This window comes from Lontra canadensis, unplaced genomic scaffold, assembly GCF_010015895.1.
Source record: "Lontra canadensis isolate GAN:19392208 unplaced genomic scaffold, GSC_riverotter_1.0 scaffold124, whole genome shotgun sequence".
NCBI classification, from domain to species: Eukaryota; Metazoa; Chordata; class Mammalia; order Carnivora; family Mustelidae; genus Lontra; species Lontra canadensis.
This window is the reverse complement of record NW_022631118.1, coordinates 3996317-4009956: the sequence shown is the minus strand read 5'-3', so window position 1 is coordinate 4009956 and position 13640 is coordinate 3996317. Positions and strand designations below refer to the sequence as shown.

At 38.8% G+C, this 13640-nt stretch overlaps 1 protein-coding gene across 5 annotated transcripts in view; it reads left to right on the top strand.

The window, feature by feature from the left end:
* The window catches only part of TMCC1 (transmembrane and coiled-coil domain family 1), a 183160-nt gene that overhangs the window by 137736 nt on the left and 31784 nt on the right, over positions 1-13640 (top strand). The window contains exon 1 of one of the 5 annotated variants that reach the window (XM_032841498.1): positions 6551-6622. The exons of the other annotated variants lie outside the window; for them this stretch is intronic. Within the exon in view, the coding sequence (XP_032697389.1) occupies positions 6560-6622 (63 nt within the window). The 5' untranslated portion in view covers positions 6551-6559. Of the gene's footprint in view, positions 1-6550; positions 6623-13640 lie in introns of those variants that run through there. 5 annotated transcript variants of the gene reach the window in all.

Genomic DNA, 13640 nt, shown 5'->3' with positions numbered 1-13640 from the left:
CCTTACCAGTTCCTTGCTTTGTCATTTGTTGCTCCTCCAGCCACTGGCTGGATATGGGGGTTTGCTTTTATACAAGGAGAGCCGCTGGAGTTAGAGAAAACCTACCTCTTACTGAATCCCACCAGGAGGTTAATGCTAGCTGAACTAGTGGCCTGGTGGAAGAAGGCAGAAGAGACATTAAGAAATGCACAGCCAACTGATGTGACACATTTTAACTTCACAGTCTTTTTTTTTTTTCTTTTTTCTTTTTTCTTTTTTTTTTAAGATTTTATTTATTTGACAGAGAGCACAAACGGGGAGTGGGAGAGGGAGAAGCAGGCTTCCTACTCAACAGCAGGGAGCTGAACACAGGGCTGGATCCCAGGGTCCTGGGATCACTAACTGAGCCGAAGGCTGATGTCCAACTAACTGAGCCACCCAGGTGCCCCTTAACTTCACAGTCTTGCTTGCAAGTCTTTTCTTTGCCATCTGTGACTACAGATAATTGATTTATTAGATTTATCGTTCTTCTTTGACTCAACTTTTTCCATCTTTTGCCACTTTGGGAAAAACTTAGCCAGTCATTAGACATCCACATCAAGGTCAATCTAGGAACAGAACAAGGTTCATGGTCTTTGGACATTATACCCCAGTAGATCCTTCAAGAATAAAATACAGTGAAGTGTAAAAGAGAAGGAGAACATTAAGCATTTTATCCAAAAAATAAAGTAGTGTATTCATGAGTTCTGACAGCTGAGATAGGCTTTAATAATATAGGAAAGCCTCTGGAATTAGCCTTTGGGGTTTTTTTGGTGGTTTTTGTTTGTTTGTTTGTTTTTGTTTTTGTTTTTTTTAAGATTTTATTTATTTATTTGACAGACAGAGATCACAGGTAGGCAGAGAGGCAGGCAGAGAGAGAGAAGAAGAAGCAGGCCCCCTGCCGAGCAGAGAGCCCAATGTGGGGATCGATCCCAGGATCCTGGGATCATGACTTGAGCCAAAGGCAGAGGCTTAACCCACTGAGCCACGCAAGGCACCCCTAGCCTTTGTTTTTATGAAGAACATTTTTTGTCTGGGATTTGCGTATAAATAATTGCAGGGGAAGAAGTGCAGGCCATGAGTTAATAATTGAAGTTGGGTGAAGAGTACACAAGATTCATTTTCCTCACTTTTATATATGTTTATGTTGCACATTAAAGAGGTTTGAAATTTTCAGCACACACACCCCCCAGTACTCAGCAGTGTTGAACACAATAAAAATGCTGTCTTAGGGGTGCCTGGGTGGCTCAGTGGGTTAAAGCCTCTGCTTTCGGCTTGGGTCATGATCCCAGGGTCCTGGGATCGAGCCCCACATCGGGTTCTCTGCTCAGCGGGGAGCCTGCTTCCTCCTCTCTCTGCCTGCCTCTCTGACTACTTGTGATCTCTGTCTATCAAATAAATAAATTTTTTTAAAATCTTTTTAAAAAAATTCTGTCTTAGATTTGTATTATTGGGGGAAAAATATTTTCTTGTCTATAAATTCTGAATTTAGCACATTTTTTTTAATCTGTTAATGTCCAAATTATACTGTATTTATTCAACAGTATGAAAATTTATTGCATTAATTGCATTCTGATGAAACATATTTGATTTTGTTTCTGTTCAAGGGCATATTTAAGCAAACTTTAATTAGTATTGAGAAGTCTGAAAAATAGTATTAAACAGTTTCTCCATATACAGTATGCCTGATACATCTCTGAATAGTATTTTAGTTAAGGAGCCTATTTTCTTAATCTGGGTCCTAACATAACTTTGCTGCTGCTAAAATGCTGACTTAATCCTCAGTCTCTTCTATATTGTCTAGTTGGTCACTCATATTAAAATGTCTATGTCAATTGACGTGCTATGATTTTGATCTAAAGCAAAGATTGGCAAATTTTTATTGTAAAGCGCTATATAATATTTCAGGATTTGAGGGCCACATTTGCTCTGTTAACATGTTTTTTATTCTTTACAGCTCTTTAAAAATGTAAAAATAGTTCTTAGCTCTTTTGTAAGAACCTTATAAAAATAGGCAGAAGGCTGTAACTTGCTAATTCCAGCTGTACAATAGCTTTTTAATTAGATGCTTTGAGAAATAAAAGGTAAGGATCCAAATGTTAAAGGTTATTTTTAAAGGTAAAATTATGACTCTCATACCAAATGAACACATGCACAAAGATTTTTTTAACTCACTAATTAACCAATTATTAGGAACTGGTAGGGTGTTAAAATTGGTCCAAATGAGAACTGGACTTAAGGAAATCAGGAAATTTATATTCCCTACCAGACAGAATTCATTTGCATTGCATCACCAACACCATCCACAGATAATTTCCATTTTTACAGAGTTGCAGAGTAACCTAGCCAAAGTCAAAGTTGAAGACTTTTTTGCAGTCCCATAATCCCAAAGGATCCAATAAATAACAGTGGACATTCCCTTGAAAAGACACTTGAAATCTTTATCATTTTAGTCTTTCACAGCTTTTGCTGACAGTTTCTCATCCCTCTTGTGATTGATCAGAAATAATTTTCAAAGACTATTTTTGATCCCAAAATGGTCTCATTACTTTTGACCTATTTACTTAGGTACAATAAGAATGCTAAAGTCATACAGACATCATTGAGTTTTCTTTGCAAATCCAGAGCTGTTAGTTTTGAGCTACAAAATTGTATATAGAAGTTTTCAAAAAGAATCTTAGATTGGACTTTTGAACACCTTTTTCATTTACTATCCCAAGCTTAGGCAACCATGCCCAAGAAACTCTCTCACTAAATTTCACCTGCTTTACTGATAAATTGAGGTTAGTTAATACCAAATATCCCAGCATTTGCTCTAAGGCTTGCAGTGTGGAAGTAAGTGACCTTGCTCAGCACCTGTAAGTCAGGGGACCCTATAACCAAGTATCAGGTCAGTTTTCCTAAGGGGGATTTTTTTGGAAGCATTGTGCCATATGTGAAGTTGACTGTTGTTCCTTAATGTGGTTTTTCATGTCTGACTAAATGAAAATCATTCTCAGATATAACATTATAGGTACATATGGTTACAAACCCAATTATAGCCTGATAAAAAGAAGATGGGAGTGTTATCGAGCCTATGCAAAATAACTGTATTGCCATAAAAATTTAAGGAAAACTCAGTACATTCCTGAATGCTGAGGATCAATGAAAATCAGATACCACTTAATATTTTATTTCAAATCATAAAAACAGAATCTACTAAAATGTGTCTTGGAAATAGTTTAAGGAAAAAGGGAAAGGACTTCCTCATATAGCCACAAAAAATAGAACATAAAGGTAACATCAACTATATTCTGCACAAATAACTACAATAAAAAATTTCCCTTTGTCATTTCATTCAGATGGAACTTGGGTCAACACTCTGTTTTCGTGCAACATCTGCTTCTGGACTAAAAAGCATCCTAGACATCCTGACACAGTGTAGGGGTATAGTATGAAAGTCGTCTTAAGTGATACCAGCTTAGAAACATGTTCCTAAGAGTCTTGTTCTTCATTGTTTGTTTGTTTTTAAGATACTATGTTTTTTTTTTTTTAAGATTTTATTTATTTATTTGACAGAGACACAATGAGAGAGGGAGCACAAGCAGGGCGGAGGAGCAAAGGGAGAAGCACATTTCTTGCTGAGCAGGGAGTCTGATGCAGAACTCAATCCCAGAACCTGGGGCCGAAGGCAGGTGCTTAACCGACTGAGCCACGCAGACGCCTGTTATAAAAGTTATTCTAAAAGTTTTTATTTTTTTGGATTTTGGATCCAGTTTTGGGAAAGAGAAATCAAAAGAGTCAGCAAAGGAGATTTGAATCCTTGATTAAGATAGGATCATGGTGAGAAATGATACTTGGTTATTTGGCCAAAATGGCAATAAAACATTATAATAAATGTTAAAGGGATACAATTGTAAAGAATATCAGCTCTTTCATCAGTAAAGAACTTTTTTTTCTTTTTGGGTTGGTTTGTTTTGTTTTTTATTCTTTAAGGATATAATAAATCAAACAGAAAGCCAGAAAGTTACTCTGCTATGAAGTAAAATTACACAGAAGATAAAAAATAATCTTCATGTTGTAAGATGAAGGCACTAATCTGTAAGTCAAGGAAGGAAGCTCATCAAAACTGATCACATTTTGCCAAATCTGAACATATTTATGGCTTCTTTTCAGATCCCAGTAATATAAACTAAGGCAAATCAAATTCACTTTCTAAGATTTGTCCTTTTTTCAAATTCTGGAACAGACTGCCACTTTACTTTGGGACAAAAATGTTCTTTTTCTTTGAAAACAAAAGAACTACTATTTCTCTACCACTATCGCTCCTACTATAGTTCCAGCCACCTATATCAATTATAACTTGCATTTCAAGGAGAAAACTGGATGGAGGGAATGAATAATAAGAACTATCTGTCAAACATAAGCATGTGAGGGAGCACCTCAGTGGCTTATTTGGTTGAACATCTGACTCTTGATTTCGGCCCAGGTCATGATCTGAGTGTTGTGGGATTGAGCCCTGCATTGAGCTCCATGGTAATGACTGTTGTAACTCTTGATTCGGCTCAGGTCATGTCAGGGTCATGGGATTGAGCCCAGTGTTGAGCTCTGTCCTCAGTGTGGAGTCTGCTTGTCCCTCTCCCTCAGAGGCCTCTTACCCCACAACCCCTCACATGCACGTGCGCTCTTTCTCACTCACTCAAATAAATATAAAATCTTTAAAAAAGAAAAATCCCAGTGGTAGGAAATGAGGATAGAAGAGCCTTACGTTGGGTCGCCTGGGTGGCTCAGTCATTAGGCATCTGCCTTCAGCTCAGGTCGTGATTCCAAGGTCCTGGGATTGAGCCCCACATTGGGCTCCCTGCTCAGTGGAGAGCCTGCTTCTTCCTCTTCCTCTGCTGCTCCCCTTGCGTATGCTCAGTCTCTCTCACTCTCTCTCTCTCTGTCAAATAAATAAATAAAATCTTTAAAAAAAAAAAAAGAAGAAGAACCTTATGTTAGTGTTTGGTTTGGTTTTCTCTAAGTGGTGAGATTACAAATAATTTTTGCTTTCTTTTATGCCCACTGGTGTTTTCGAAGTTTTCTAAAATAACCATGATTGTCATGAAAAGATGAATTAAAAATGGTAATAAACAGAGTTAAGCAAACATTCACTGGTGTTGATGCTAGCTGTGTAGGCTTGTTTTTTCTGTTGTTTTTGTAGAAACAAATACTTACTCTGTTGAAAGCTTGCAACTTAATTTTTAAGCAAAGACAAAATTTGCGTTAGTCATTAAATTCTTTATTAATTTGTACTGGAGAGTCAAGATCAGAATTCTGTGTCTCCAGAGATAGAAGAGGAATTTCTGGAGCTATGGTTTCAACTGAGAATTTTCTTCAAATTCATTTAAGGTGGTTCAGATTTCATTCAGAGGGCTTCGTCTGATTTAAATGAAGGAAGTTACGTGAAGCTGGTGAATGCTGATGGAAAGACCTTCTTTGACCTCTTAGTACTGTGCTGGGCTGAGCTTCCAACTCCATACTTAAGTAGAAGTACAGAATTATCACAGCTTTAGGCATGACCTCTATCAAATTGTCTTCTTATCCGATTCCTTTCTGGGTATTAACCTCCGAGAAATGTTTCTACATATTATACATTGCACGTGCTACACTATATTTTACATCCCTGAAGTTCTTCCTGTGCACATTCCACAGAACTGCTTTTACAAATGAAGTAATAAAACTCAGATATGATAGTTTGTCTAAATCCCAAAGTGACTTGTTCAGTGCAGCAACAGTCTCTTTAAGATGTTCAGTTCTTTCATGCAGTATCATGGGTATTCGGTAAATAGTATATGATGCGGGAGCCGAGCCTGGGCTTAAAATTGTGGTGTTTCAATCTATTGTGTAGACTTCAGACAATTCCAGTACTTTTCCTTCAGAAGTGTTTTTCCCCTTCATCCATAGTGAATAAGACTTTAGCATCTCATGCTCAGTTTTTTTCTTGCTCAGTTTCATTTAAATTATTTTGTGAACCTAAAATAAAAAATAAGAGAAGAAATATTAGGAAAGCATAGAAATTGTTTCAGCAATCTTTTAGTCCTTTATCCAAACATGGGTGGATTGTTTTTTCTTTGTATTTATTGAACCAGGCTACCTAAACACTTATTTAGAATGTTTTTAAACTTCTTTAAGCTATTTGTAAACCTTATCTGGTTTTAAAGTAAAAGACAGATGTGAATGGTGAATTCAAGCCCTGTAGCTTTAAATTCAACCAGTTTGATGCTTTTGTTTTTTATAAAAGATGCTCACAGCTCCAGAAGAGAGGCAGATACTGTCTGTGATCTCCATTCTCAGAGTAAAACTATTCATTTGCATTAGCAGCTCTAGCAAACCACACACACACACACACACACACACACACACACACACACGATGCTTGTTTGGCAGAAGCTTTCTGTTTATTCAGCACAGAGTCCTCCCAGGCTCGCAGATGTAGAAAGCTTTAAGAGTTGATGGACGAGACAGAACCGGAACTGTACATAGGCTGAGGTGGGCACTGCGGAGGATTGGCTATGCGGGGATGTTGATGTGGTGCGGCTGTACCTGCCTGTTCTGTGAAAGGCACTTCTCTGAGGCTGTGAAGGTGAGAAGCCCAGGGATCCACTAGAAGCTTCATTTCGGCTCGCTCTTTGGTAGGGGAATACATTCCCAGTGGTAGCTGTCCTCATTTACAGCGTTATTCTCGGAAACCAAGTATGTGCAGCCGTGACAGACTATGCCACAGCTCCTCTGCAGTTTGGAAGCTGGGACAAATGGAAAGAGCACATAGTCAAGAGAGGTTGTGATTTGTTTTCACTGTCCAAGCTTGGTCTGGCAGTACACAATGAAGGATGAGCTTTGTGGCAAGCAAAATCAGCAGACTGCCTGACAGGGGGTTTTGGTAAGATAAATGTATTGCTTGTGTTTGGGGGGCAGGGGGTGGGGAGGGATTCTTGGATTTTTTTTTTAACTATTATCTTACTCTTCTGTATCAGCTACGTAGAATTGCCTCTTAGCGATAATTAACACATTTTGCAGAATCCTGTTGGATGGAGAGGGATGACCCAAGGAGCCAAAAAGGAAAACATTATTTTTGATCATTCAGTTGTGACCTTCAGAGATAATCATCAAGTTTTCTCAGATGTCCATGAACAGGCAGAAACCAGGAATTTCCAGAGCAAAGAATGCTGACTAACAGATATCCTTTCTTTTCTTTGAGCAGTTACAATTCCCCCCACCCACCCACCGCCCTGCTTTTTCCCCTAGCTTTCCCTATGGCCTAACGGTGGAAAAGAGAAAATAAAAGCTCCCTGCTCTTACTGAGTTGTTGCCACTGGAACAGTAATAGGCTGAGAACATAAGTATGGAGGTGGAGGAAGGCAAAATGAAGAGTCTGCTATTTTCATAGCCGTGCGTTGGTGGGTGTTTGTCTTGGGTTCATTATCGTTGCTGTTCAATATCAAGTGGTTGTTAGTGCTGTATCTCTTTGCCTGTACTGTGATTTAATCCCTTTATGTTCTATTTTGTATGTTTTTCTTTGCCAGACCCAATTCTGTCATTATGAAAAGTTTTTCTGTTACCATTAATACATACTAGCCTTTATTAGAGAAAAGATAGTTGTAGAAAGTAACCCTGAAATATTTATAGGCCTCAAGAAAATAAGGACATTTTTCTCTTTAAAATGAAGATTTTCACCAGATTTGGGGATCTTGATTTTGGAATCTATAGCAAGCATTTTATGACAAGTTAAAGAAATGGGTTGCATTAGATCTGTGAAATCCTACAGGAATCACTTTGCTCTAATTTACTTTAAGTTAGATCCTGTATCTTAGGTTTTTCCAAGCCTGAAGGTTTACTTTTCCTCATCCTATCTTACGCAAGTATTGCTGGAAGATGTGTTGATTGTTTTTATAGTCTAACCTGAGATCTCATTCTTGGACCCCTCTTTCAACCAGTAGAGAGAGCCAAGTTTCCTAGCTGCTTAGAGTGGGCATAGAAGAGACCCATTGACATCTGACTTTTTGCTGACTCATTGGTTATATAAGCCTTGTAAATACAGTTATCCGTATAGGGGCAGGTAGGCCCCTTCCTGTTTATCTTTTCTTATCTTAACATCCTTCTCCTTCCTTTAAGCCTTTTTGGTAACATAGTCTCAATTATTTACCAAGTGAATTCTAAGATGTGAATGGACAAATCCTTTTTCTTTTTTTCTTTTTTGGAATTGCTTTAACTCTGTATTTTCATCTCGATTTTGATGAAATGCCAAATTCTGTATTCTCTTGGCACATGAAACTCACAGTAATAATGCCTTTCCTCATTTATAGCCTGGTTAAAGTAACTTCCTTTTCTATCTTGAGACCTTAATTCAAATCCTTGTTCAGGAATTCTTCTGACTTCCCAGAAGTTCTACTACTGAGTAGATTTCCCCTCCTTATTCCTTTTCTGACATCACTCTGTTTTCTTTTTTCCTTTTTAGTACTTCTCTCAATTTACATTTTTAATGACTGGTTCTTCCATCTCTCCTTTTCTCCACTCAGCCATTAAGCCTCATGAATGCAAAGACACCGTGTTTTGTTCATCAGTATATACCAAACACCTAGCAAAGTGTCTGGTTGAAAGTTGAAGAAGGGGTAAGTAGGCAGTATTGTATATGTACAAAGGCCCTGCTATGAGAAGAAAGGATGAGCAGCGGGGGTTGCAAAAGGCGAGTTTGACTAGAGTAGGGGAAGCATGCTGTAAGATGAATCTAGAGAAATAGATCCAGGGCCTAATCACAGAGAACTGACTTGATAGACCATATTCAGATAATTGTTCTTTATTGTAATTGTGGGAAGCTACTAAAAGAATTTAAGCATTGAGTGGTTTAGGACTTCTTTTTTCAGGGGTGCCTGGGTAGCTCAGTCAGTGAAGCGTCTGCCTTTGACTCAGGTCATGTTCCCAGAGTCCTGGGATCGAGCCCACATTGGGCTCCCTATTAGGCAGAGAGCCTACTTCTCCCTCTCCCTGCCACTCCCCCTGCTTGTACTCTTTCTTTCTGTCAAATAAATGGATAAAATCTTCAAAAAAAAAGGACTTCTTTTTACCTTTTTTTTTTTTTAAAGTAAACCAGCTTTTTAAAAAAATAAACCAACTATACCCAGCATGGGACCTAAACTCACCACCTCGAGATCAAGAGTGTCATGCTCTACTGACGGAGCCAACCAGGCACCCCAGGACTTCTTTTAAAAAAAAAAAAAAAAATGGGGCACCTGGGTGGCTCAGTGGGTTGAAGCCTCTGCTTTCAGCTCAGGTCATGATCCCAGGGTCCTGGGATCAAGCCCCACATTGAGCTCTCTGCTCAGCAGGGAGCCTGCTTCCCTCCTCTCTCTCTCTACTTGTGAGCTCTCTCTGTCAAATAAATAAAATCTTAAAAAAAAAAAAAAAAATTCTCCAGCTTAACTGAAAGCCTGACTGAATGCAGGTAGATCAGTCAGTGTTCCAGGAGAGAGGAGACAAGAGTTTGTCCTAAGGTTGTGGCAATAGAGATGGATGGGAGAGTATTACAGTTTGATGGAAATTTGGAGAGTAAAATAGATAGGATTAGTGTTGAATAGGGGTAAAAGGCAGAAGATGTGAAGAATTATTCCTGGGCTTTGGTTTGGCTTGGTTTTGGTTTTGGCTTGTTTAGTAACCTGATGAATAGTAGTATTTTTCCTGAGATAGGGAACATTGTAAGAAAACCAGGTTTACAAGAGAATCATGGTGTTCGGGTTTTGGATATATAGATTTTGGTATTTTCAGGTAGCTTTTGGATCTTTAAGTCTAGATCCCAAAGAAGCTTATTCAACTATACCATTGAGAAGCTTTCAGAAATATCCTTGGAATAAAGTGCAAAACAGTGGTTTAGACCTGCTTTGGGAGCTCATCTCCCAACAGAGCCCTATTTTTATAGCTTCATGAACCCTTCAATTATCTTTTTTTTTAAGATTTTATTTATTTATTTGAGAGAGAGCAAGAGAGAGCACACAAGCAGGGGAGTGGCAGGCAGAGGGAGAAGCAGGCTCCCCACAGAGCAGAGAGCCTGACAGGGGGCTCAATTCCAGGACCCTGGGATCATGACCTGGGATCATGACCTAACCAACCTAGGCTCTCCTATTCAACTATCTTTAAAAAGCTAGTACATTTCCTTCTTATGGGCTTTTGCTCATACTGGGTTGTCATCCTAAAATGCCTTTCCTTACCACTTCCCTTTTATCAAAAACTTCTTTCTTCAAAGCTCATTTCTTTCTTTCTTTTAAAGATTTATTTATTTATTTATTTATTTATTTGACAGAGAGAGAAATCACAAGTAGGCAGAGAGAGAGAGGAGGAAGTAGGCTCCCTGCCAAGCAGAGAGCCCAATGCAGGACTCAGTCCCAGGACCCTGAGATCATGACCTGAGCCGAAGGCAGAGGCTTAACCCTCTGAGCCACCCAGGCGCCCTCATTTCTTTCTTTCTTTCTTTTTTTTAACTCCTCCAAGAAATCTCCTCTGTTCCCTTTGCCTTCTTCTTCTTCTTCTTCTTCTTCTTTTTTTTATATATTTTATTTATTTGACACACAGAGATCACACGTCTGCAGAGAGGCAGGCAGAGAGAGAGGGGAAAGCAGGCTCCCTGCTGAGCAGAGAGCCCCATGCAGGGCTCCATCCCAGGACCCTGGGATCATGACCTGAGCTGAAAGCAGAGGCTTTAACCCACTGAGCCACCCAGGCACCACCCCCCCTTTGCCTTCTTCTGAATACATGGCTTCTTTCTGTGTTCAGGTACTTAACCTTCATATATACGATATCATTTACTTAATCAGACCTGTATTTCAGTCGAACATTTTCACGTCTCACCAACTAGATCATGTGTTTCTTGAGAGCAGAGATTCACCTTTTTTCAGTGCTTTATATAAGGAAAACAAAGGATAATTACAAAATGAATTAAATAATAGAAACCTCAATCTTTTGTACAATCTGCTTCTTTAGTATCATAGCACCATATCCTTCTTCCATTTGTGTACTCCTAATTTTCTCTAGGCTGTCCCTACATTTTACCCTGCAGATACCTAGATACATCAGAGAACTGTTCTTCTTTTCATATGCAAAATCCCTGAACTAGTCATTTTCAGTAGATACTTTTACTTTATTTGTAATTTATCAGAAAAGCTGAAATCTTGCTATTGCTCATTACCTGTGGAAAAAAGTGACCAAGACAGGAAGGACTGGCATCCATACAGGATGTCAGAGACACCTAAGAGATGCTACTAAGGTTATGCTGGAGCAAAGCGGTTGTGATGGAATAAGCCACGTGGGCATCTGAGGAAAAGCATTACAAGCAGGAGAGACACTAAGTGGAAAAGGCTTGAAATGGGTACGTGCCTGGTACATTCCAGGAACAGCAGGGAGACCTTTCTAGCAGGTGGCAGTGGAGTAAAGGAATGAATAGTAGGAGTTACAGTCAAGGAGGTACTGGATCTGACAGGTGCCAGATCATGGTTATTCAGGCCATTGTGAAGACTTTGGCTTACTCTGACTCAGGCAGAGAGCCCCTGGCAAGTTTTAGGTGTAAAAAACTGTTGTGACCTGATACATTTTTAAAGGATCACTCTAGCTGCCGTACAAATAATGGATGATAAAGTATTACTCCAGCAGTCCAAGCGAGAGTTGATAGTGGCTTTTGCTAGAGTGGCAGTAGTGGAGATTCAGTGAGATGTGGTCAGATTCTGCATCTTTTTAGCAACTAGAACCCAAAACATTTGCTGGAGCAATGTAGCATACATAGAGGGTATCCGCATAGACTCCGTAAGCAGACTGTCTGGATTATGTGGATTAATGAAGTGTAGCCATTAGCTGAGATGGGGAAGACTGCAGGAAGAGCAGGTTTGGGCGATATCAGGAACTAAGTTTTGTATGTAGTAAATTCAAAATGACTGTTAGACATCCAAGAAGAGATATTAGGTAGGTAGTTGAGTATATGATCTAGAGTTAAGCAAAGTATGGGCTAGAGGCATACATTTGGAAGTCGTCAACAAAGAAATGGTATTTAAGACCATTTTAAGAGAAAGAAGAGTATTTAGGCCCTGAAATGGGATTGGGGATGTATAGCCCCTCCCTAGAGTCTCTATTCTTCAAGCTACTGAACAAGCCAGAAAAGTTCAGGGATAGCCAGGTTATCACAAACCCTGTGGAATTTTCCAGATTGTTTCATTGCTTTAGCAATTTATCAAAATTGAGTGAAACAAATAGGATTAAGCTGAGGCTTTACAAATCTTTTGTTTTAAGGAAACTTGTGTCATAAAAGTATTTGTAGTGAATTACCATGTAAAGGGGAACCATTGGTGGCAAATTTTACAAATCGGCTAATCCACACGTGGATTTTATATGTATTTTTAAATCCTCAGCAGTGAAAACATTTCTATGTCACCTTCTTTTGCTGGTTGGAGCATGCTCAGAAAATAGATACTAAATTTAGCATTAGCCAATTTGTGTGCTTCAGACTAATCATTCTTCATTCTGAAGTTGTGTGAGAATGATTTTTGAATAATCCATAGCTCAAATCACTATTTCTTTTTAACAAGTTATAATCTCAGAAGGAAACTTGGATCATTTATTTCAAATGTCAATCAGTATATCCTCATACGACATTTTTGATGTTCAGGCATGAAGTCTCTGGTTGGATATTTCCGGTAGCATACATGAACTAATACTTGAAACCCCCTGGTTAAGTTGAACAATGCACCTCTCCTTATTTTCATTGTATGTTATTTTTTTTCTTTTAGATGTCAGGGAGAAATATCTCAGAATCTGTTACTTATCTATAATATAAATTTTCTTAACTGGATGATCTCTTAGGTTCCTTCTAGCTCAAAGAAACTGTACTTATAAGACTTAATAAACATTACTAAGCAGCATGTTATTGTCAACTTATACCATCACTACTATGATTGCAGGCTTTCCTTAAGTGCTTGCTTTTTTGCTTTTTTTCTTTCTCCCTGTACTTCCAGTGCCTCACATAGGCCTGTCTGTATATAGGAGACATTCTGCTAAGGTTTGTTAAAATGACAGTAAATCATCTGACCAGGCTCACATGAATCCATTAAGTCCAAACATCAAGACTGGCAGTGCTAATCCTCAGTGATGTCTTTCACATAAGCCAGGAAACCAGCCCTCCTGTGACAAAGCATTTCTAAGTAGCAGTCCTAGATCCTATAATGGATATTTTGCAGTTGGGTTGGAGCAGGGTAGGCCAGATAGGATGTTAATAACCTAAGCTGATATTCAACACAGTTGGGTTTTCCTCAGCAGCCTTGGAGGGAGGAGTATCATCTCTTGGAAGCTGTTTTTCTTATAAAAATTCTGGCGTTTATTCCACTTGTAGTAACATAGGCTCAGTCACTTGTATGACATATGAGATCTAGGAGGATCATATTAAGGAGATGCTAGTGAGTATTTATATTAAACATTTACTAGGTATCTTTGCACAAAGCATTGTGCTATCTTCTTGGAGTACAAAGATGGAATATGACTTGATCCCTGTCCTCAGGAACTTAGGTCAGTAGAGGCAAGACACCCAAACAATCATTTCAACATAACGTAATAAGGACATTGAGAGAGGTGTA